Raw genomic sequence first — 24,526 nt, 5'->3', positions numbered from 1 at the left:
AGTAAGGTAAACCTAATACTTTAAAACTCAGTGTTCCTCTTTAGAAATAAATCATTTCCTCAGAATAATCATACATAATTGTTGCAGTGGAAAACCAAGATATTAGTGCCCCACTCTTGAGTGTTTGAGGTATTTATTGCCAAGTGAGTTAAATTAACGTGACAAGTGCGATGGTCTGAAAAGACATTTGCATTTGACAAGAATATTTACCATGGTACCTTAGCCTCTTCCAGTTAAATTTCTCGCAGTAGTGTCATGTGGATAGGGCATATGTTATTTCTGTCAGTCTCGGGCATACAAACAGCAGACCAGGTGGTGAGAGATGGTTCCTGAGCTCTCAGATTTCTCTCTGCCATGAGAAACTGGCAGATGTTGGAAGATTTGGTGTTATGTGTACTCTGTTGGGGCTCAGGCACCAGAAATTCAACATCATCCCCATAAACCCAGGGTGCTTAGGTTGTGTTTGCATTCGTTTATTTGCTTGTGATTTTTGAAATTATGTTTTTATGTCAGAAAATGTTCTTCCTCTTCCCTGCTGATTTTTGCATATTTAAATTTGTTATGCAAAGCAATTTAGCCACATGATAGAAACAGGAGCTAAAGAACACCATGACAATTTAATTAATTTAATTAATAGCCAAATGATTCTTTTGTGGTGAATTTTGTTTGGCATTACATCAAATAAGCAGATATTCTTAGGCATGTATAGTATTAGCCTAATTCAGTGAATCAGGACCATTCCCCAAGTCCAGGCTCTCTCTTTCCCCACCCACCTAGGCCTGGTCTTGCCTTCACCTACATAAGAACTCTATTAAAACAAAACAAACACTGGATTTTTGGTGTCACTTTCCACTAGGCCACAAGTGTAACTTTTCCCATTGTCCCCAACAGTTCTTATTTTGAGTTCGCTTCAATATGGCTTCCTTGCCTTTCTTTCTTTCTTTCTGTTGACTGCCCATTTGTGTTCTGGGTTTCCTTGTGTAGCACTTTGGAATCCTGAACCTCAGATCGGTCCCATATGGTGAGGGAACTGACTGTTAAATTTTCAGTAGGAACATTTATATCTTGAATCAACTAACACTAGAAAATCAGGGCTTGATTTTGTTTTTGATTTCATTTTGATTTGTTTTGATTTTGTTGATTTTTTTCTTTTGTTGATTTTTCGGGGTTTAAGAAAGAATTGGAAAAAATATTAACAATGCAGATCAAACTTAGTGCATGTTCTTTTTTTCTTCTGAGAAATGGTTGTCAACCATTTATCAGCACATCCTGCTTAACCTTCAGATAGTATTAAGGCAGTCTGTAATATAGTCGTACCTGGAGCATTGAAGGGTTACATGACTAGTACTGGTCACACTGATATTATGTATCAGAGACAGGTCTTAAACCTAGGTCTTCTAGACCTGAAGGCTGGCCCTTATGTCTGCTATCATACAGGGGGGCTGCCCTGATCTCCCTCTCAGTTAGCATGTTCTCACCATCCCTATTAATTTATATGTAATTTATATACGCTTATTATGTGTACGTGCTATATTTTGGGGTAGAATGTGAGCATGTAAGCTCTCTGAGGGAAGGGTTTATTTTTCTTCTTGTTTTTATATCCCTGGTATTCAGTGCCTTGCTGTAGAGTAGGAGCCTTAATAAATGCTTATTGAATTGAATTACCCTATGGTGCCAATTAACCAGATTTTACTAATGCATAGCTTTACTTTACCTTTTGTTGAGCTGGATTTACTGCCATAGTCGATTTTGAAAGTGTCTGAAAAGCTGCCAAGTGTTAGTTTTTATTGATTGGCCCAGTGTTATCCATGAACTTTAAATTTTGTTGTAGTTAGCAAGAAAATACTCTGTTAGGACTAAGATCTCATTAAAAGTAAAATTTTCTCTATGATATGGTCGTATACATGTTGAAACAATAATGATCAGGTGAACTGCTAAGTGTAATCTTTCAGTGTAGATGTGTGGATTTCCATACCATTTGAACTTTTCATAATGTGATCATTTAGTCCTATTTTGTGTCAGCCTGGCAAATAAGTGGTCACCCACTCGCCAAGATTCAAGATGGTTATGGTCGTCGGCCTCGATTTCCTCATCTTTAAAGCAGGGATTTTAATGTGCACGTTCTGTATAATGTAGGGTTGTTGTTGAGGACTAGAGAGATATATGGAAAAGTTTTATAAGCCACAAAATGCTTTATAAGTGTGAGCTGAGATTGTAAAGGCATCCTAGGCTGCTGTATCCATTTTGGTTAAGAGATACTTGGCAGTCATTTCCACTAGCTACCCTGGAACTCACATGAACCTCTCCCTGTTTCCAGAAAAGGAAGAAGGAAGGAATTGCAAGGCTTCTGTTAATAGATTACAAATTACAAATACATTACAAATATTATAAATAGAAGAAAGAATTTGACAAGCTACTTGAACTTTCCATAGGCTAATCGTGAAAACTCAGGCAGGCACGTTTTGAAAAGCTAGCTACAAGACTACACTACATGGTTTCTTGTCTTATTTTTTAAACCTTTCTCATTTATTTATAAAGATATTTTTACCTACCTCTTTCCTATCTTCCTCATTTGGAATGCAGCTCCACTGGTAGGATGTGACATGTGTCAAGCAGGAAATAACAATTCTGTCATAATTAAGAAGTAAAGAACAACATGAATGATCAGCTAGACCTTATAGGGGAATTTTATGTTAAGAAGGTATAATTAGGATTTGTGCAGGACACTAGAACAGCCTGCCTTCTTGGTGGGGAGTGTAGGGGACTGTACTATCAGATTTTAGTAACTCTAGGTGTTTAGCAAATCTGTTTATTGTCTTAGTTGAAAGATGACCTCATCACATGCTGCTTTAGTAGCATGTTGGAAAGAGTGCTTCATCCAGGCAGAAGAATTTGTGCTGGTCAGGGACAGATGATGCAATGGAGAGTGCATTGACTTAAAATGCTGGAGACCTAGTTCTTGTCCTGACTGCCGTTTATTAATTGTGTGGCCTTGGGTAAATCACTCTGTCTTTCTGGGCCTCATTTTCCTTGTCTATAAAATAAGGGGCTTGGAGTGGGTGGTCTTGAAGTTTTATAGAAGGGAAGAAAACAAGTATTTATTAAGCACCTGCTATCTGCCAGGCATTGTGTTAAGTGCTTTACAAATATTATCTCATGTGGTTTTCACAACAACCCTGGGAGATAGGTCCTATTATCCCCATGTTTTGAAGAACCCAAGGCAAACAGAGGTGAAATGGCTCGCCAAGGGTCACACAGCTAAAAGTGTCTGAGGCTAGATTTGAACGCAGGTCTTCCTAACTCCAGGCTCGTTGCTCTATCTATTATGCTATCTAACTACCTCTAATTATCTAATAATATATAGACATGAAAAGTATTGCTAGTAATGCTGAATTTTCCCCCCATCTTTTTTTTTTTACCCACTTCTAGGGTGGGTTGGCATACATGCTTTTTGGTATTGGTTAGGAACAAATCAATTCAATTGGTGGATCTGCAATCATGGACAAAGAAGCTAGATTTTAACACAGTTAATTCACCAAATGCTTCACTCACTGCCTCTTTATCTTTATGTTTGACCTCATACATGTATGACCTTTTGTATAACCTCCATCCTAGACAAACTGGCCTAGTTGGCATTCTCTGTACTCAACGTGACATCTCCCATCTCTTTTCCTTTGCTCAAGTAGTTCCTTGCATCTGGATTGTTCTCTCCTTCTTGGAACCAATAATTCCTTTCAAGGCCCACCTCAAGTGCCACCTCCTTCAGGTGGCCTTTCCTGATTGGCTCCCATTTTTTAGTATTGTTTAGTCATGTCTGACTCTTTGCAACCCCATTTGGGATTTTCTTGGCAGAGATCCCAGAGTGGTTTTCCATTTAGTTCTCCAGCTCACTTTGCAACTGAGGAAACTGAGGCAAATGGGGTAAGTGAATTGCCCAGGGTCACAGAGCTAGTGAGTGTCTGAGACCAGATTTGAATTCAGGAAGATGAGTCTTTCTGACTCCAGGCTGGGCTCTCCATACATTGTACCACCTAGCTGCCCACTTTTTAGCATCTTCACCCACTAAGATATTTGTATATGTTTTGTGTACATGTTCCCCACCCTACCCCCTTCAAGTGGAATGTAACATCCTTGAGGGAGGGGACAATTTTTGTCTTTAGCACTATGGGAAAGATCTGGCAAAGTATTTGTGGGAGATGAGAAGGAGAGGGAGGGGACTGGAGCTGTGATTTCTCAATGGAATAATTCCCACTGCAAATCCAGTTCAGAGCTTGTTCTCGAACCTGAAATCTTAGAGCAACCTGAGAGTATTGAGAGGTCAAGTCCCTTGTCCAAGGTCATACAGCCAATATGTGTCAGAGATATAACCTGAAACCAGATATTTTTGATTCTAAGACTGATTTTTTTTGTTGTTGTTGGGTGAGGCAATTGGGGTTAAGTGACTTGTCCAGAGTCACACAACTAATGAGTGTTATGTGTCAGGTAGGATTTGAACTCAGGTCCTCCTGACTCCAAGGCTGGTGTTCTATCCACAGTATCACCTAGCTGATTCTTTATGTAATGTGTCATGCTATGTGACCATGTAAGCGTCTACCCTCACATACTCTTCTCGTGGTAGACAATGTGTGTCTACTATATGAGAGACATTTCACATAATCATTAATTAGTAAATGTTCATCAAATTGAATTTCTTTGTTTTAAACTGACCCTTTGCTACTCAGTAACAAATTGAACTAGATAGAGTTTATATTTGATTTTAGAAACGATCAGGAACCTTTGGAGTTTATTGAATAAAGTAGAGGCATGGTCTTGGTTGCAATGTGTAGACTACCATGGAGAGAGACTTGGGGCAGGAAGACCAGTTAGGAGACTATTAGAATAATCTCAGAGAAGTGATTATGCCTTGAACTAATGTGGTAGCTGTGGGTAGAGAGAAGGAGCCATATTCAAGAGATGTTATGGAGACAGAAACAGCCAGACTGGGCAACTAATGTATATCTAGAATGACCTGCAGTGAACAATTCTGGATAATGCTGAGGTTGTGAACCTTGGATATAGGAAGGATGGGGACATTTTTGACAGATATAAGGACATTTGGAAGGAGAGAGGCTTTGTGGCAGGGAGGTAGATAATGAGTTCAGTTTTGGACATGTTGAGCTTCTTGTGCCTCTGGGACATCCAGTTTGAATGTCTAGTCAGCAGTTGGTGATAGGAATTTGAAGCTCAAGGGAGGTGATTATATTTGTGTTCATAGACAGTAAATAAAGTGTACATACAAAGTAAATAACAAGTAATTTGCTGAGAGGTGAATCCTAGCAGTTGTTATGTCACTGATCAGTATATTCCTAAGATATTTGATTGTTATACCTTTTTGGGACCTTTAAAATCTTGTTAAAGTTTTGAGAATGACCTGTCTTTTTTCTGAATTTTGTGTAATATATCTGTTACTAAGCCATGTTCACTGTGGATACTGTAAAACAGGGATTCATAACTTGCCATCCGTGGACATGTTTTTAAAACACTTTGATAAGTGTATTTCTATATAGTAATTGATTTCCTTGGTAATCCTATGTATTTTATGCAGTTAAATACATCATTCTGAGAAGGGGTCCCTAGACTTCACTAGATGGCCAAAGGGGTCCATGGACACCAAAAAAGGTTAAGAACCATTGGTCTAAAGACTCCTTTCTAATTTAATTTCTATTTTGAAAATATAGACTAGATCCACTAGGATATATTCATAGATGCTTTAGAGCTTTTAAAGGAGGAAGGAATGGGAATAAGCATATATTAAGCTCCTACTATATGCCAGGGTACCGTGCTATCTTGGAGATCATCTCATCCAGCCTCCTAGTTTTAGAGATGATGTCAGAGTCCCATGGTATTAGAATCATTATGTACTAATTTTCCTTACATTGATCTTTCTACTGTGCCACACAGTATTTACCTAGTTAAATGTGGTTAGGAAGGAAGGGTTGGAGGGAAATATGAATTTATTAAACTTTTACTATGTGCCAGGCAGTGAACAAGCACTAGACATACAAATACAAACAAACAAAAAAGACCTCGTGATTAACAAATCTTTTCTTCTAGTGAGAGCAGAAAGCACACAAATGGAAGCTGGAAAGCAGGGGGTCGAAATGAAGGCATGATTTTGAAGTTTAGAAAGTCAGGAACAGGCCAGGAGGGCAACGAAGGCAGGCCAGTCTGGGTCCCTTCACAAAATGGAAGCTCCAAGAGGTGCTCAGCAATGGGAAAAGTGAGGATGGGCTTTGTGGAGGGATATTCCAGGATGACCAGTCTGCACTAACTTTGTATGTGCTTCAAGTCTTATAGAGAGACATCTCATTAAGCCATTACTGTAAGTTTTCCTACCACTCTCAACCCCAAATACAAAACAGCAAGAAAAATTTGTGATAGGCCCTGCTTGTTAAGAGTTTTGTAGAAGCATTATCATAACCATTATTACCATGAAGACTACTCTAATTTTGTTTTGTTTTGTTTTGTTTCCCCTGAAATCCTTCTCAAGACTTAATTGGTTCAAGAAACTAAAGCTTACACTTCTGATGTAGCTTCCTGGTGGCTCGAGTACAAAAGCCAGTGAACCAAGTGAGGATCTCTTAATGCTAGACCCTTTTAATTGGTACTAGTCAAGATCACAGGAGTGGGATACCTGTGGCCTTGAGGCCTCACGTGGCCCTCTAGGTCCTCAAGTGAAGCCCTTTGACTGAATCCAAACCTCACAGAACAAATCCTCCTTAATAAAAGGATTTGTTCTGTAGAACATGGACTCAGTCAAAAGGCTGCACCCAAAGACCTAGAAGGCCACGTGTGTCCTCAAGGCCACAGGTTCCCCACTCCGGCAAGGAAGCAGCACCCTATACAGTGCTGTATCCTTGCTGAATATTCTTTCCGTCTGGTAGACAAATTTTCTTTTCTTAACTATTAGATGGTCTAGTAGGGTTTCATTTTGTTCCATTTCTGAACCTCCATGCCAGCCTGGGTCAGACCTGGCTATCACATTCCGTACACAGCTCTACAGACCCCAGTAGAGTAGACATTGCCGTGGGCAACAGCTGAGACAGGCTCGTTGTATCGCATTGCTTACTATAATCTTCATGTGGTAAGGCCCTTTTGGTTTGTGTCCAGTATGGTATCAGGTGGTTATCAGACAGTGGCTTTCCAGGAATGACTTGGAAAACCTGTGGGGTAGAACTTTGAAGAGGTACTTTGCTTTGCGATTGCAGGAAATAATTGAAAGTATATGCTAAAGCTCTTGGAAAAAGAGAGACAGTCCCTTAGCAGTGGCCTCTAAAAGGGTGACAGAAATTTGATGTTTCTGTTGTTCTAGCTTTACATGAGGAGACCTATTGGTCCTTCTGAAGGAGAGGGAAGTGTTTTGCGTCTTTGTTCTCCCCATTCTGTCACTCATTCAGGGGACCATGATGGTGCCATCTTTTCGCTGGCTTCTTAGCTTTTGAAAGACTCAATAGAAGATTTCTGTTAATTTGCACTTACAAGGTATAGTTTATTATAGGAACAAAGTCTTTTCCATGAAGGCTATGCTCATTTTGACTTAGAAGGAAAATGGAACTGGCCTTAAGACTTAATTGGCTCAGGAGTCTAAGGTTCAAATCACTGATAGAGCTTCCTAATAGACAAAGTACAAAAAACCTGGTGCAAAAATAATCTGACCCTCCTCCCTCAGAATTGATATATGATTTTTGACTGGTGTGCTAACATGGCCTGCCCAGAGGCAGAGAAACTGGACTGGAACTAAATCAGTGCTGCATATTAAATGAATAATATCTTTTCCATGTTGTGGAAACTAGGTAATTTTTTAAAATTAACTGTTATATGGATTACAAGAGTCCTATTTCATTCCATTCCAAAGTTAAACCACTGGATCAGCCTGAAGAATGCTGAAGTCACCTTAAAAAAGTCACCTTAAAACTCCCCTTGATGTATTTGGTTTGGAGGATGGAAAACAGATGAAATAATAAAATTCTCACTCCTGATGGCCATATCCTGCCTAAGGGCTTCCATAATCCTCTGGGTCTAAGCTAGGGATGGTTCATCTAGTAGAATGGAATTTTCTTTGTGGTAATCTTTAATGTTGTTAATGATTTATAGCTACTCAACATATTCAGTTAGGTGATACAATATTTGTAAGACAGCAGGGAGTTTATCTAAGCAAAATGAACAAGGAATGTGGAGAGAAGAAAGACAAAGGAGCCCTATCCAAATCCTATGCCCATGTTTGTTGATTGATTTATTGAATTGTAGAGGGCTCTTAAAGAATTATAATTTTGTTACTTTCAAGGGCTTCATGTTCTGAAGTCCCAAGATGATATTTAGAGGTAAAGTGAATTAAATCAGTTGACAGTTACAGTGCCTGGTAAGCCCAGATCCCATAATAGTGTACAATATCATTAAATATTAACATCATAAGTTGTGCTCTTTCATTCTAACTTTTTACCCCTTTAAAATTTTGTCTGGGATCAATCCTAAGCAGTTGAGAAGTTTTTCTACTAGAAATTTTAATTTTTTGTTATTAGATCTTTCCTTTTTGTACTGTTTCCCCTCCTTTCAGTACTACTTTTGCTCTTAAGATTCTCATGCTTTCCTGGCCTCTTTTATGAAAGAGAAAAATGATCTAATTCATTCATACTATCATATTAATAACTTCATTTGATAATCTCAGGAAAAAGATGGTTTTAAGGAGAGGGCAGTAGTACTTAAACAGTTGTGGATTTCAGGCACTGGGGCACGAGGAGGAGAGAGATTGCCAAGTAGCAGGAGGCTTCCTGGCCCCTCTCAAATCAGGCTTCCTAGGAAGCTGCCTATGTTCACCAAGGGTAACAAATTCAACCTCCTCATTTTGCAGATGAAAAAATTGAGGCCTAGAGAGATTAAAGTATTCTGCCCAAGGCCCATACAAGTAGTTACTCTTGAAGACAGAATGATCCTTTCCTAGGGCCTTTCATGCAGTTCAGGAGGGAAAAGAAAAGTCTGATATTGACTCTGTAGCAGAAAACTTTCATTGTATCTATTCTCAGCAGGAAAGAATCAATGAAAAATCTATCCCATTTGCTAGCTAGTTCCTGAGCTGATGCAGTTGTGACAAGACTTACTTGTTGGAAGGCTAGGGCAAAATGCCCAGCTGTGATTTTTAAAACTATGTACCTGTGAGTCCTTCTGGTCTTGATTCATTTTCCCAGTGATTTTTTATTTCCTTGACTTAGGTTGGAGGTAGAGAATACAAAATAGAAATAGCTAAAAATCCTCTTGATCATTCTTGACAGACTTTCTTCTTCTCCCCACAATGCCTCTCCACTTTTTTTCTCTCTTTAGGATTTATTGATATATTTTGTTTGTTACATGACCTTCATTTCCAAAGATACCCCCATTCCCTACTCTGCTCCCCAGAAAGCCACTACTTGTAACAGAGAACTAAGCAAAATATTTTGATAGACTTGTAAGAAGTGTTTCATTTGGTTCTGCAAAGCCTCACATGAAGCCTCCGGTCAGCAGAATTTCCTTCCCCAAAATAAGTGGTTGTCAACCCTCTCATGGTTTCAAATGCATTTAGGTTAACATTAATATAATTTTAGCTTCATATAAAGCCTGCGACTTTCAATGAGTCTTCCCTTCTTTAAACAAATATTTTATATAGTAGTTCAGAATGCTGTAAAATCACTTGTAGACATGTTTAATTACACACTCAGAAGTTGTACCAGCAGAATTTCAGCTGGTTATTTTCATCCTTTCAAAATGTTGCCCTATCATGCTTTGAATGTCACATTCATGGATGTGACCTTTTCTGATAGTCTTTCATATTGATTTTTTTTTTACCATAACAGCTACAATGGCACATAAATTGCTTATATGAACTGTACTTATTTGTTCATATAAATAAAATATAATTTATTCTTTAAATTCAAGTAAGCTTTAATTTGATCTGTAATCTAGAGTAGAGGAGAGAGAGTCTAATTACTGAAGAAATTAGTCTGTCACCACATAATTTTTTGTCTGGGTAGATATATAAAATTAGCTAAAGCTCTGAGCTTTGGTTACCCTAATTAAAGATATTGTAATCTCCTGTGAAATGAGCCAACTGACTTTTTCTCCTGAGTATTCATTATAATTAAATGACATGAAGATAGAATTTTCCAGGAAAAATGGTAGATAAATTCAGAACTGTCTAATATATCAGAGTAATTTTCTTTAGAACTTTATGTTTTACAAAAAAAACACTGAATTTTTCTTTGGGTAGTAGGATTGGGATGGGTAGGACAAGAGTACAGGAGCACATGAGATAAAGAGACAGAAATTTACATAAGTTTAGTAGACTCAAGACTAGAAGCTCCATTGGGAAATGATCCAGTGACTTTCATGTAGTAGGTGCTTAATGCTTGCTTGGTACATGAATGGGGATACGTAGAAGACATTGAGGATGCAGGAAGACTTTCTTTCTTTTCTTCCTTATATTAGTGGTGACTCATATCTATAAAAATATTCTGTTTTCTCTTTTACCATCAATATATAATACTCTTCAAGCTCTTTAAAGGCATGGATTATGTTTAATGTTTAGTATTGATTCCAGTGTCTCAATATCTGCTGCCGCCTGCAATTATTCAATAAGTTTTCTTGGCCCTCATCAACATTTCATAAACTTTCTGGAGTAAAATGTCTTCATAGTATGTGTGTTTACTATATGTCTAACATATATATATATATATGTATATATATATATATCTGCAAATACTATATATCTAGATCATGAAATAGTGTTTCTTGCTTTCTCCTCTAGTATACTCCTTTTTCCTTCTTTTTCTTTCATCTCTTAAGAGCATGAAAACAATAGATAGCCCATTCCCACTCCCCACCCCCACCCTGCTCTATTTATCTTAATTTTCTCTGTTACCTTTGGGGACATTAAGGTTCTGAAGGGAAATTATATTCTTGTCCCCAGTTAGAAGATAATTTCTTCATCATGGTATAAACCCCTTCCATTTGCTGAAATACATCTACCTTTCTAGGTTTCTCTTAACTCCTATGCTTGCATTTCCATGTCTCTGCTCAGTTCTGGTATCTTCATCAGGAATACTTGAAAACCAGTTATTTATAGAATCATAGATCTAGAGCTAGAAGAGACCTCAGATTCTATCTAGTCCAATTTCATCATTTTACAGATGAGGAAGCTGAGACCTATAACTTTTCCAAAGTCACACAGATAGTAAGTATGATAGGAAAGATTTAAACTTGGTTCCTATGACTCTAGAGCCAATGCTGTATACTGTATAATTTGAATTATACTGTAAATTATTTTTTCACACCTGTAGGATTATACTCAGCTTTTTAGAGTAAGTTATTCATAGTTGCAAGGCCTTATCATTTGGCTTTTGGAAAATCATATTACAAGATCTTTTTTCTGATATAGTAGTAGCTGCTAAGTCTTGTGTGCCCAGACAGGTTCCTCCTTTGTCTTTGAATTCTTTCTGGCTACTTGCAATATTTTTTTTTCTCTGACCAAGAAGCTTTGAATTTTGGCTATGATATTCTTGAGGGTTTTTGTTTTGAAGTTTATTTCAGAAAATTTTTTTCACTTTGCCCACTGGTTCTACTAGATCTGGGAAGTTTTCATTTGTGATTTCATGAAATATAATATCCAGGCTTTTGGGAGAGGGGAGGGGAATCATGGTTTTCTGGCTCTTAGATTTTTCTCTCCCTGTTTCTCATGTCAATTGTTTTTAACAATAGATACTTTATATTCTTATTTTCTTTTTTAGTCTTTTAGTTTCCCCCCTAATATTTCTTGTTATCTCATAGAGTTATTGATTTCTGTTTTATCTAATTTTCAAGAAGTCTGTTTCTTTAGTAAGCTTTACTACTTTCTGTTATAAGCTAGTAACTCTTCTTAATTTTTTCTTTCATAACTCATTTCATTCATAATTTTATTTATCTCTTCTATTTTTTTCTAGGTATTCTTGTAGTCCTTGTGTTTAAACCATTTTCCCTCCTCTGGGACTTTGTTTAAAGTCTTGGTGTTACCGTCTCTTCCAGATTTTACTTTTGGGTGATTTTTGTTCCATAATATTCCTTCATAGCTTTTGGTTATCTTTTCTGGTTTAGTCATATCCCTCGCCTCAGTTTTGATCTGTGACCTTGTGCCAGGGCACAGCTGTTCTACCTCTTGTACACTTGGATGGGTTGGTCAAGTCCCTAATCTTACTTTCCTTGTTTTCTGCTTCTGTTTTCCATTTCCCTTAGTGTACCTGTGCTCAGAGCATTGACAGGCTTCATCATCTCCTGTCATAGCTCAGTGGGTGGATTTCCCTGATATCAGGGCACTGTGCGATTTTCTGTGTCCTTTGGAGTTCCATGATCAGAATTCCAGCTGGTCTCTTCCCTCCCCTCGTCAGAGCACTATCACACCTGCTTCATTTGGGGTGCTCCCGTGGGTTTTCAGTCCACTTAATTGTACTGATGTTTTACTGATGCTCGCAGATGTCCGCTCACTTTGGGTAGCCCTAGGCTCAATGAAAGAGCTTGCTAATGTTTCTTTTGGGACTTGTTGGTCTTATTCAATCTGATGCTTTTTCTAGACATTTGCTGGAATAAAAGTGATCTTTTTTGTGATCTATCATGTTTCTCTCCTAATCAAAAGGCACTTCATGATTATTAATTTTTTACTTCCCTCCATTACATCTTCTTATGCTTTTTCTTTGCCACTCATTCCCCTCTTTAGAAAGAAAGTGGTGAATGATGGAGAATGTGATCAATCTATTAATTGTTAATCTTAATTAATTTTAAAAAACAGTTAATTGTTAATCTATATTTGAAGCAGAGTGCTCCCACTCTATCACCCCTCATCGCTCTATCTCTCTCAGAACCCAGGCATGTTTCTTACCATTTCTTTCTTTCAATTTCTCCTTTAATCTTTATAGGAATGATTTCTCTTTTGTACTTATTAGTGTGACTTTTATATATTTTATCTCTGTTCATCCTTAAAAGCCCAAATGATAAACCTCCAAAAAAGTAACTCCACCGTGACACTCAAAGCTTGAGAAAAAAGAGAGTCTCCGATCCAAGAACTACATGAGTACCTGGAAGAAATGAAGGAAGAGATGGAAAATGACATTTTTCATGAAATAAAAGCTCTGAAGGAAAAAAAGCCTGCAAGGAGAATAAATAGTTTAGAACAGAAGAACCATGTTCTCAAAAGTTCTAGCAGACTTCAGGCCCCTCCATCAGAGCACTGGTTATCTTGTACCCAGATCTTTCCTTGTCAGAGTTCTGAGGACTTCTGTGCTCTCCGGAATGTCCCTGATCTGAGTGTTAGCAGATTTGTGCTGTCTTCCCTGCATATTCCTCTTTTATACCTACAGGCCATTTGTGTTTTTTGTGGAGTTTGGATAGAGGAGTTTACTGTTTTGTTTGGGATTTTTCTCTTTGGACTTCTTTTTCATTATTCAGTCTGTTACCCTTTTTAGATTTTTGCTGGACTACATTTGGGAGATTTCGATGCCTCTATAGCCTTTCATAATACCGTTTTAGCAGCCATATTATTTGCTTAAAATTTAATTTTTGGCAACTGGTAATGCTAGCCTGTAGAACTCTGACTTCCCAATCAGGATCAGGAATAAGTAGGAGTGGGGCAGCTAGGTGGCACAGTGGATAGAACACCGGCCCTGGATTGAGGAGGGCCGGAGTTCAAATCTGGCCTCAGACACATAACACTTACTAGCTGTGTGACCCTGGGCAAGTCACTTAACCCCATTGCCTAACCAAAAAAAAAAAACACAAAAAAACAAGGAATAAGCAGGAGTAACATGGATTATATAAATTTACATATTAATAGTAGCAATTTACATTTATATAGTGTTTTATAGTCAAAGAGCACTTTACATTTATTTTGATATTCTACTATAATCCATAGTAGTTTTATGAGTTGCTGTGGCTGAAAAATTTCATCACCTGAGAGTCAACCCCCCTGTGATGATCCTGTCACTGTAGTTAAGGGTTGCAGTGTATAGAGTACTACACCTAAAGTCAGGAAGACCCGAGTTCAAATGCGGTGTCAGATACTTACTAGCTGTGTGAGCTTGGAAAAGTCTCTTAACCCTGTTTACCTCAGTTTCCTCATCCATAAAATGAGCAGGAGAAAAAATGGCAAACCACTCCATTATCTTTGCCAAGAAAACCCCAAATGGGCCCACAAAGAGTCTGACACAACTGAACAACAAAGGTAGGTAGGGCAAATATTATAATTCCCACGTTATAGACAAGGAAACCGAATCTCAGAAAGATTACGCCTCAAATTATTTGGATCTAGAGCTTCTGACTTCTATTTCATTGCTGTTAGAGTGCCACTCTGCCTTGGTCAACTGGCTGTTGTTCTCAGCAAGTCAATAAACATTTATTAAGTGCCTACTGTGTGCCGGACACTGTGTAGCATACAAAGAAAGGCAAAAGACAGTCCCTGTTCTGACGGAGCTCGCTGTCTAATGGGGGAAATAGCATACAAACTATAGATAAACAAAATTCATGCAGAATCAGTAAAAGATGATAAAGGAAAAGCATTAGCATTAAGAGGTGTAAGGAAGGGCTTCTCCACAGATGATGGAATTTCAACTGAGTATTGAAGGAAGCCAGAGAGGGCAGGAGGGAGAAATGCAAGAGAGGGGTCCAGGCATGAGGGGAATAGCCAATAATAATGCCCAGAGTTTGGAGATGGAGTGTTTGGTGTGAGGAACCACAAGGAGGTCAGTTCTCTTTCATATTGCAAAATTGATTCTTAAATTATTTATAACAGAAAGGAAGACATTCTTTGGATAATTAAAAAAAATAGACAGTATCTACAATGCCCATTCATATTTAGTTGTGGTATGCATCAGATAATTTTGTAATACAATAATTAGTCTAACTAATATTAGCTCCTATTCTGAGGGTAGAGGTGGATAAAAGGAAGAAGTGGTGGCCTGGGAGTTTTCTAGGTGACTGGAAAAAAACAAACAAACTTATATTTGACCCAATGTTTAAAATTAACCACATATGATCCCTTAGGTAGCTTAATATTGCCAAATAGATAATGGAGAATGATCTACCTGAAAACCAAAGATTGAAGTAAAATCTTTTTCTTTAGTAGGTTTAATATAATTCAATATACATACTGTCAGGAAGTTACATCATCCCTTCTATGGTATATGATTTCACTTGTGACTATAGCTCAAGAGTTAGAGGACTTGTATTCATATCCTCTTTCTGATTCTTACTACTTATGTGACCTCAGGCTAGTCATTAAAACTCCCTGGGCCTCGGTTTCCTTATCTGTAAAATGGGAGAGTTGTACTAGACAGCTACTGGGGTCCTCCTAATTATCCTATAATTCTACTATAATCCTTACCATAGTAGTTTCATGAGTTGCTGTGGCTGAAAAATTTCATCACCTGAGTGTCAACCCCTCATGATGATTAATAAATGTCTGTGGACTTCGCTAGTTTGGTCCTTGGACAGCAGATTAGATTAGAGTATGTTGCTGAGAGCCCATTATGGACTACACTTGCCTGAAATATTTAGCCATCCATACATTGTCCAAAAGATTATTCCTTGTTCTATTAAGCTTTATGTTTGTCATGCTTTTGTGTTTAATATGTCTATTTCACTTTGTGGAAATCATGTTGATGTTATATGTGCTAGTTTCAGAGATACTTAAAAAGGCCCAGTGTTCTGGTTTGTTATCCATTCTTTTTACTGTTGAAGAAAAAGAAAACCCAAATGTGTTTAAGAATCTGCTGTTAATTTCTGCAATGATCATTTCTGGTTTGTGTTTATAGAATATTAAATAATCTCAGAGTTCCATGTGTACAGCTAAATTTTGTTACAAATTTTGTCTCCATTTTTGGCAAATCATGTAAAAATGTAGATTTACAGTAATGATGAATCTTAGGAGTAATTACTTGCTTTACAAAAAGTTTGTTTTTCCAAAGGATTCACAATTGTGTTCTCTTTAGAAACTTCTCTGGTGCATTTTTAAAAATTTATACACATCTTCAGGAACACCTTGTTTAAAAAAAAAAGACAGAGACAACTGTATAAAATCTCACCTGTGGCTGATTTTATAATTGAGAAGAAATGAATTATTAAATGATTACATTTTCTCCATTAGTAATCATAAAATGCAAAGAGGTACATTGTGCTACATTTTTGCTGCTTCTCATTTCCATATGAATCATCTGGCTGGGAATATGCACATTTCCTCATATGCTTCATCATCATCTACATATTTGAAATATGCATAATAGCAGCAGTAAATGTCTGTCTGTTTCTTAACATCATAAAATGCTACAACTCAAAAGGAATCTTGGATAGCATCTGGTCCAACCCAGAATCCCCAAATATTATCTCTACAGGAGCCTTAGAGATCCCCTCATTTTATAGAGGAAGAAATAGGACTACAGAGGCAAATGGCCAGGCAGTGATAGAGGTGGGTACTCAAACATAGCTCTTCTGACTCTAAGCTCTGTCCAGTATTCTCTTCTCTTTACCAAATAGAAGGGAGAAAAAAAACAACCCTACTCCTTCTGTCATTTTCACTTTCTCCCTTACTTTTACACTGTTGATTCCTGGTCTTCATTGTTATTAAAGCCAAGCGTCCAAAATAGAATCCATTAACTGTAGCTCCTACAATTACATTGTTGTAATTAACTTTGGGGCGGGGAGGGGGAGGGAACGAAATTTTAAACTTAAAATTTTAAGGATAGCACAAACAAATCAATAGTCCTGGCCACAGGGCTGCTCTTTGGGCCTGGTTTACGACCAAATTAGTCAGTCATTTTGAAGTAGAGATTTGATGATGTTATAGGAAAAAATAAGGGAGTGTTTTGTTTGGAATTCAGTTTTGTAAAAATAGGCTTCTGTTTTGTACAGATTCTTAATCATGTTTTTACCTTTATTTAAAAAAAAAATCCTGTAGCTAAATACAGTTCAAACATGAAAATGCAAGTAGTATGGGCCTTTTGAATCCTCTAACCTGGGTTTAACTTTTTTCATTATGATTATTGAATGTTCAGCTTTTTTGTTTGTCCTCTTTTAACCATTTCAGTTTCTGATTTATTCTGTCTTACTGTTTTTAGAAGGAATTCTGGGACACCTACACAAAGGAACATCAGGGAGAAAGTAGCAAAGGAAGTAACTGGTATCCATTTTACCTTGCATTTCCATTAATCATTGGCCTTTTTGTTATACTCCTCATCATATTCATAACTTGGAGATATCTCCTAAAAAAGAAAACTCGCAGACAAACCATGTACATGAGGCGGGGAGCTCTGGAAGCCAGTAGTGATGGCACCGTGACAGATGGTCGAGGCCCTCTCCCATCCCACCTCAGCATTGTTCATTCCCCACAGGAAGAACTGTTTGACAGCGGTGGGCTGTCCCCAGGATTCCTGGGTTACATAGGTGGGCGCTCAGATTCTGTCTCTACGCGTCTCTCAAACTGCGATCCACCACCTACCTATGAGGAAGCCACTGGTCAGACAAACCTGAGAAGAAGTGAAACAGAACCTCATTTAGATCCGCCCCCCCAGTACGATGACATCATGAACTCCAGCTCAGCCAACGCCATTGCCATGGTACCCGTGGTCACCACCATCAAGTAAAGCAGAAAAGAGTCTTCATTTCTCTGGTTCTTTTTAAACTACTAATGGGAGAATTTTGTAGCACTTTATCACTGCATAATCGTGCATTTACATAACTTATTGGACCTTCAAAGCATACCACTTCCCCCCTCCCATATCATTTTCCTTCTTTGTTTTAGTTTCTTTTCTTTCAGGTTTTATCAGTGCTCATTTTGGCTAGTGGGGGGATAGGAACCCACGGCAGTGTTCATATGGGAGAGCATATAAATGCCAACACAGTATATATGCAACTGGCTTAAAAAAATCCATCTATCTTAGTCACCTAGGGAGACTCACTAGAAGCTGCAAAGTGTAGCACTTAACTATATTTGCAGATTAGAAAGCCAGCAACATGATATTGAATTTTGCAAGGAGGAAATTTTGCTGGACTAACTTTCCTTACTAACTTCCAATTTACCTTAAAAGGAGAATGCATGTGGTAATCTGAATTTAGACACTTCTGACAGAGATAGCAATAAATGATAAAGTGCTAACAACTTTTAACTAGTAAGATAATTGGTTATTAATACTTCAGGGTTTGTGGTATATTTGGTAAAGAACCAAACAGTGTTCATGTATTTCTAGATGACTTTGGTCATATTTATTCATTTCGTGCTTTCTTTTTCCTTTTGCCATGAGATAATTTGTGACGTGGATATAGAAATCTGTTGTTACAGCATGATACATTGCTCAAATTTGATCTTAATTCCCTCCTTACTTCCCCATTGTCCATTAACACCATCCCAAACTTTCATCCCTTCCCACTTAGCTCTTCCCCATTCTCTTAGGAATATAATTAAGATTAAAAACTCTGAAAGAAAATTATTTTGCTACAGTTATAGGTTAGGCTGAAGTCATTGCCTCAGGGAGGCAATTTCCCATAAGGTTACATATAAAAGAATTAAAGCACTGTGATTTTTATATTGGTTTTCTATTGATGGAGAAAGACTGCAAAATCTGTGTAGTGCCAGGGGCAAATTGGAATCCAATTACAGCCTCATATAGGTCTCTGATTGTCACTGTTTTCTTTTTGTGTTGTTATGTTTTGGGGGGACTACAGATATAACTCCCCAAAAGTAAGGAGTTGATGTTATGCTCCCCTAGGCAGAATGTTTGAGAAAGGAATGCAAACTTCTGTCTTGGCAGCTATGCTGGTCCCTGCAGTCAGGTGTGAGTTTCTATGTTGCACTGATGTGAAATTGATCAGCCCTGTCCACCTGAATGTTTTCATGCAGCCCCACTCCCATGTTCTCAAACACTTCATGCCACCATAAAGGCCAGTCCCCACGGAGTCAAAGGGAGTTGTTTCCTGGTTAAAAGAAATGCATATTTGGTGTACACATAGACGAGAAAGATGATGGCTTTGAACCAAGTAGATTGTGCATTAGTGAGAGGTTCCAGCAACGGCAGTCCATTGCCCGGGAACTGTGAATCATTAATTCATAGTGCTTTCACACAGTCAAGAGGGTAAAACAAACTTCTCTTGACCTTGCCACCACCAGTATACTTCATTCAGCCTTGGTCCCACACATCTTCTGCCGTTTATTACTGTGCTGATGTCTGGATTGCTTGCTCAGCAATAACTGTCCAAAGGCCCAGGGGAAAATTTTATAAGTGACTTTAAATTCAAAAGTTACAAAACAACTCAGTTAAGAACCACAGCCTTGACACTAAGGACATTGTTTTCTTGAGTCTCATGAACATGGCTATAAATATATAGTAGACAGAGTTGCCTTCTCTATAGATGAGAGGGTGGGATTATATGGTCTCTGAGATCTCTTCCAGTACATAATCTAATACCCTCAATCATTGGCATTTTTTAGAGGTTTACCATTAGGAATTTTTACTTCAAAAGTTTTGGTTTTGTTTTGTTTTTTAATTTTTCTGTAGAAATTGGCCAAAGCTCTTCTTAGGTAATTAGCATAGTGCAGGGCTTGGGTTGGACCAGTAACTAGAAGGAATTGAAGGACAAGAGCCAGGTGTACCATGACTAAATACAGGCCTGAATTATGTTGATTTCCAATTTTAAACTCCTGGGCTTAATTTTACTGCTGCTTTTTATGAATATCCAAACTACAATACAGAGTGGATTTTGGCCTTTTGAAATAAAAGGCCAAATCCTTATATATATCAATCAGTGACTACAACTTTCGATCAGACAAAACCCTACACATGACTGATAAAAGGCAACAAGCCAGAAATGTCTGTGAAAGAGGCCAGAGGGGGGAAAAATACCACCTGTTTTGTTTAAAATTCATTTAGGATTTGGTATTTCCACCCTCATCTTGAAATGAAAATCTGGTTTTATAGACTCAATTTCTTAACATTTGCAGAAGACAAGGGGCTCATTCAATGTAGCAATATATTTTTTATGTTTATGCCTTTCCAATCTGATTGATATTGCATTTGCCTTCAATGGTTTTTAATAAAGGTTTATTTTTGCAGAATATATTTACTACCTTTCTTAAACTAACTGAATTGAATCATTTTTGCATTAAATAACTAAAGTAGAATTTACAGCCTTAGCCCTGGATGTTTTACAAGCCTCCCATGTGCTATGACTGTGTTTGTGGACCTCTAAGACAAGCAACCTTGCCTTCTTTGAATGTAACAATGAGTTGCATCATATGCAAACAATAAAGTGATTTCTGATTTTCTGATGACCCATGTGGATAGAGGCACCGTTGTTGTTGTTGATTCAATAGCTGAATGATAACTTCGAGATTGGTTACCTGACTGATACCTGTGGAGGTCATTCTAACTTGGTTTTGTGTAAATAACATGTATTTGATTACAAGATTTAATATTTGAAGACATTTGGTTTACATTAAATTATGGTATTTAAACATTTTGTTTATGCTCATAATAGATGAGATTTTTCTTTGTCTCTGTGATTTTTTGTGTGCTAAATAAAGCTATTTTTAAAACCAAAAAATTCTTTATGCCAAGTATCAAAGCTATCACAACATTATAGTAGCCAATAAAAATGATACTGCATACAGTCTCCTTCCAATAGATTTTTTCCTAGGAATTTTGTTTTTAGCAGAGTAAATCTCTAAATTTTCAATCTTGGAGTGTATCTCCAAAATTTTTATCTTAAAGAAATCAGAGAATAGCTGGTGAAATGTAACACTGTCATATTCTAAGTTGGAGTTTAAAATATTGAGAAACACTTTTCTTTCAAAGTTGGCATCAAATGGTCCTGGAATGATATCAAGTGGAACCACTCCTTTCCAAAGGAGAGGATTGCATTTGTCTGCCTTCGTGTACTTTGTCAGGATTTGAGAATGACAAAAAATGGAGATTCTTAAGGCTTGGCTATGTTTGCCTAACAGAAGTAAAGGCTTCTGATCAGCAGATGCAAAACAGCAACTGAAGATGAAAATCTTTGTGACTGCACAAAATTTCTTCAGTTTGTTCCCATTGAAGATGGAAAAGTGATTCACTGTGTCACAAATCAGTTAAAAGTAAGTATTCATATCTGAACAGTACGGAATAAAAGGGTTTCAAACATCTTCCTTTCCTCTTTAGATTTAGAAATATTTGTTAATCTTAAAGATGATGTGCTTTTGATAGAACCATAGAATTGGATGGGGTCTTCTAGATCAACTGTTCTTAAGCAGGGGTCTATAAAACTTTTAAAAAATATTTGGATAGCTATTATGACATAATTGGGTCTGTTAGGTGGTGAGATGGATAGAGTAGTGGGCCTGAAGTCAGGAAGACTCATCTTCCCAAGTTCCAGTCTTGCCTCAGACACTCACTAGCTTTGTGACTCTGGGCAAGTCACTTAATTCTGATTGCCTCCATTTCTCATCTGTAAAATGAGCTGAAGAAGGAAATGATAAACTGAAGAGTTGGACATAACTGGACAACATGACATAATTGTTTTTCTTTGTAATCCTATGTATGTTATTTTAAGCACTTAATAATGTTATTCTGAAATGGGGTCTGTAGACTTCACCAGACCGCCAAAGGGATCCATCACACAAAAAATGTGAAGAACTCCTGGTCTGGGCCATCTTGTCCAACCTCCCATCCAAAGGAGGAATCTTCACCATCCCTAACTTAGAGTGGGTCTGCTTCAGGATTTCCTTAACCTAAGCTTAGGACCATTCCTGCTTGTATGGATAAATAACCATGAAAGAGTTAAAGAAAAACAAAACAGAACAGTAGATTTTAACTTGTAGCTTTTAAATGACCTAGAGAAGTTTGCAAAGCAAGAGACCATTTGGTCCATCTTCTTGCTGTCCAGAGACTACTCTCCAACTCATCAATTTATACATATTATCTAACATACCCTGAAGACAGAGACCATATGTTAACACATGGTAAGCATGTAGTAAATATTGATTCTTAAAACAAAAATTACACAACAGAAGTGGGACCTCTTTCTGTATCCCTGAATATGTCAAATCAACAGCTTCTTTCCTGGTCTCTCATATAACTACCTCTCCCCTCTGTAACCCCCATTGCATATTACCACACAAAGCTCACCGATCCTGATTTCACTATGTAATTCTCTCCCCCTCCTACTCCTGCACACCTCCCTCCACAACTTACAGCTGTCTCCGGTCTCCATCAACTCTAAGCTCTGTCATAGTTCTGAATGCATTTGATAATCTGGGCCTGTATATCTAATCCTTATGTTCTTCAGTGTACACCCTATAATTCAATTAATTGTTTATTGATTATCTCCTTTGTGCCCCTGAAAAGCTTATAATTTAATTGCAACTGATTTATCCTAGCCATCTGAATTAAGTCCTACCACCTTTATAATATGAAGCCTTCTCTATTTCAGCTCATTTGGATATGTCCCTTCTTTGAGCTTCTGTGGAATTTGCAGTCTATATAATTTAATTGAACAAATCTATATTTCTATATACTATTTCCTTTTTTTGTTCATCTTCTTTCCCTAATTATTTTCTTGAAGATAGGAGTCATTGTAAATAAGAGAGACAGTGGAAATGCCTCTTTACTCTGGTCAAAAAAATTATTTAATCAAAAAGGAATTAATGCCAATTCATTTCACCTCCAATCAGTATTTATGTCTTCTGTTTGCACTCCATCAATTTTACGCTTATTTTTATGTTACCATTTAAATGTTCCATTTCATGTACATATTTTATCTTCAAGTAAACTGTAAGCTCCTTGAGGGCAGAGGCAACTTTGGTTTCTTTTATATCCTGTTGGAACAATGGATGCCCAATAATGAGCCTGAAATAACCCCTCCTCTGAAGAAAACCCTTTTCTGGGACTTTTGTCTACTAATTCTGGAATTTTAAAAATCATTTCAGGAGAGATTTTATGGCAATTTTTTTTGTTTTCTACTTTAAAATTAAGCCTCTCAATTTTATCCAGCTGTTTTCTCTACCCTTGATGCAAACTTTTGTTTTATTCCAGGGCTTTTGTAGGCTTTCAGAGATTTTGAGACGGTGTTAGATTTAACTCCATTGCCCCTCCATCAAAGCTGTACGCTCCCATGGGGTGATAAAATTGAGTTTTGTAATTACTCTTCCTTGCCAAAGTTCCATTTCTCTTCAGTCGTTAGACACTCTGTTCTTTGGAAATTGAAGTCCAAGATAACAAAATTGAAGCACACTAGCGAGCAATGATCGTGTTTTGTATTATGTGACAGGACTTAAGTTACGAGTCAAGTTATTATCCAAAATGAATGGTCATGGAGGTTAAGTAATTTTTGTAGCCCATGAACAAGTTCTGAATCATCTATTTTGCATTTACCCTGACTATAAGTGAGTTTATTCTTAGTTATAGCTGCTCATCCAACTAAATCTTATAAGCGTTACATAGAGCCATTTCTTTCTTATCTTCATTTTTACTGTTGCCAGATCTAAAATTATTTTTTTGGTATAATTCCTTTAAATTTTAAATAAAGGAAAATACTCTGCCTGCCCTTTCCCACCCAAATTAGGAAAGGGGCTCATGAAGTACCCTGGGCTTCAAAAATTATTAGGAAATTGGAGGAGAAAAAATGGGAGTCTGGCATTAGGCTACCTATCTTTGTATCTGAATGAAAATACATTTCGGAATGACCTCAAAATGAACTTTCCCAATTGTCTTTACAATAACCAATCCCTACAAACTCAGCCACAAAACAATATTTTTTGTTCATTGGCTTTTTTTTTAAGAAGCCCAAAATAGAAATTCCACTAAAGTACCTTTCTGATGCCTCATCAAGGTTATAGACAAATGGCCTTGGGTTGGCAGGTCCTGTCAAGTTGCAAGGGCTTCAAGTATGGGCTAGTCCACATTCTATTGTCAGAAAACCACTGGAGCTCAAAGTTGAAGATAAGCTTCTTCAGGGCAGAAGCTTTCATTTTTCTCTATGTATTCCTTATGCCTAAGAATAGAGCCTTACATATAGTAAAACCTCAATAAATGCTTGTTATATTGAATTGAACTGAGCCAAGTTTGAAGAGGCTTGTCACCAAAAGTTTGGCCTCCAGAAGATTAAAATAATAGTAGGAATTGCTATTATTATTACTATTATTTGCTTTAAATAATTACTCTTATTTGCATTTGCTATTTACAAATTTACCTTATAGAAGGGCAAATGAGAGGCTTCATGGAAAGCACTTTTTTCAGTCAATAGGTTAGAAGTATATGCCAGGGCCTGTGCTAAGCACTGGGACACAGTGAAAGGCATAAATAGTCCTTGCCCTCAAGGAGCTTATTTTCAAATGTAAGAGACAAGATGTAAATAAAAAAGATACTCAAGGTATATACGTAGTAGATGAAAGATTACCTTAGATGGGTAATCTGGCCACTGGAGGAATTGGGAAGAGCCTTCTACTAAAGATGGCATTTGAGCCAAGTCTTGAAGG

General features: G+C 37.4%; 1 protein-coding gene across 3 annotated transcripts in view; it reads left to right on the top strand.

Annotated features, from left to right (window-relative positions):
- PRRG1 (proline rich and Gla domain 1) overlaps positions 1-20,547 on the top strand; it is a 135,938-nt gene extending 115,391 nt beyond the window's left edge. For all 3 annotated transcript variants that reach the window (XM_078146587.1, XM_078146588.1, XM_020979884.2), the window contains one exon: positions 17,139-20,547. In XM_078146587.1, the coding sequence (XP_078002713.1) occupies positions 17,139-17,663 (525 nt within the window). In that variant the 3' untranslated portion in view covers positions 17,664-20,547. The remainder of the gene's footprint in view (positions 1-17,138) is intronic.
- The last annotated feature ends 3,979 nt before the right edge of the window (positions 20,548-24,526 follow it).

Source organism: Phascolarctos cinereus, unplaced genomic scaffold, assembly GCF_003287225.1.
Source record: "Phascolarctos cinereus isolate Bilbo 61053 unplaced genomic scaffold, phaCin_HiC Scaffold_726;HRSCAF=1367, whole genome shotgun sequence".
NCBI classification, from domain to species: Eukaryota; Metazoa; Chordata; class Mammalia; order Diprotodontia; family Phascolarctidae; genus Phascolarctos; species Phascolarctos cinereus.
Note: the sequence above shows the minus strand (reverse complement) of the source record. Positions and strands in the feature narration are given on the sequence as shown.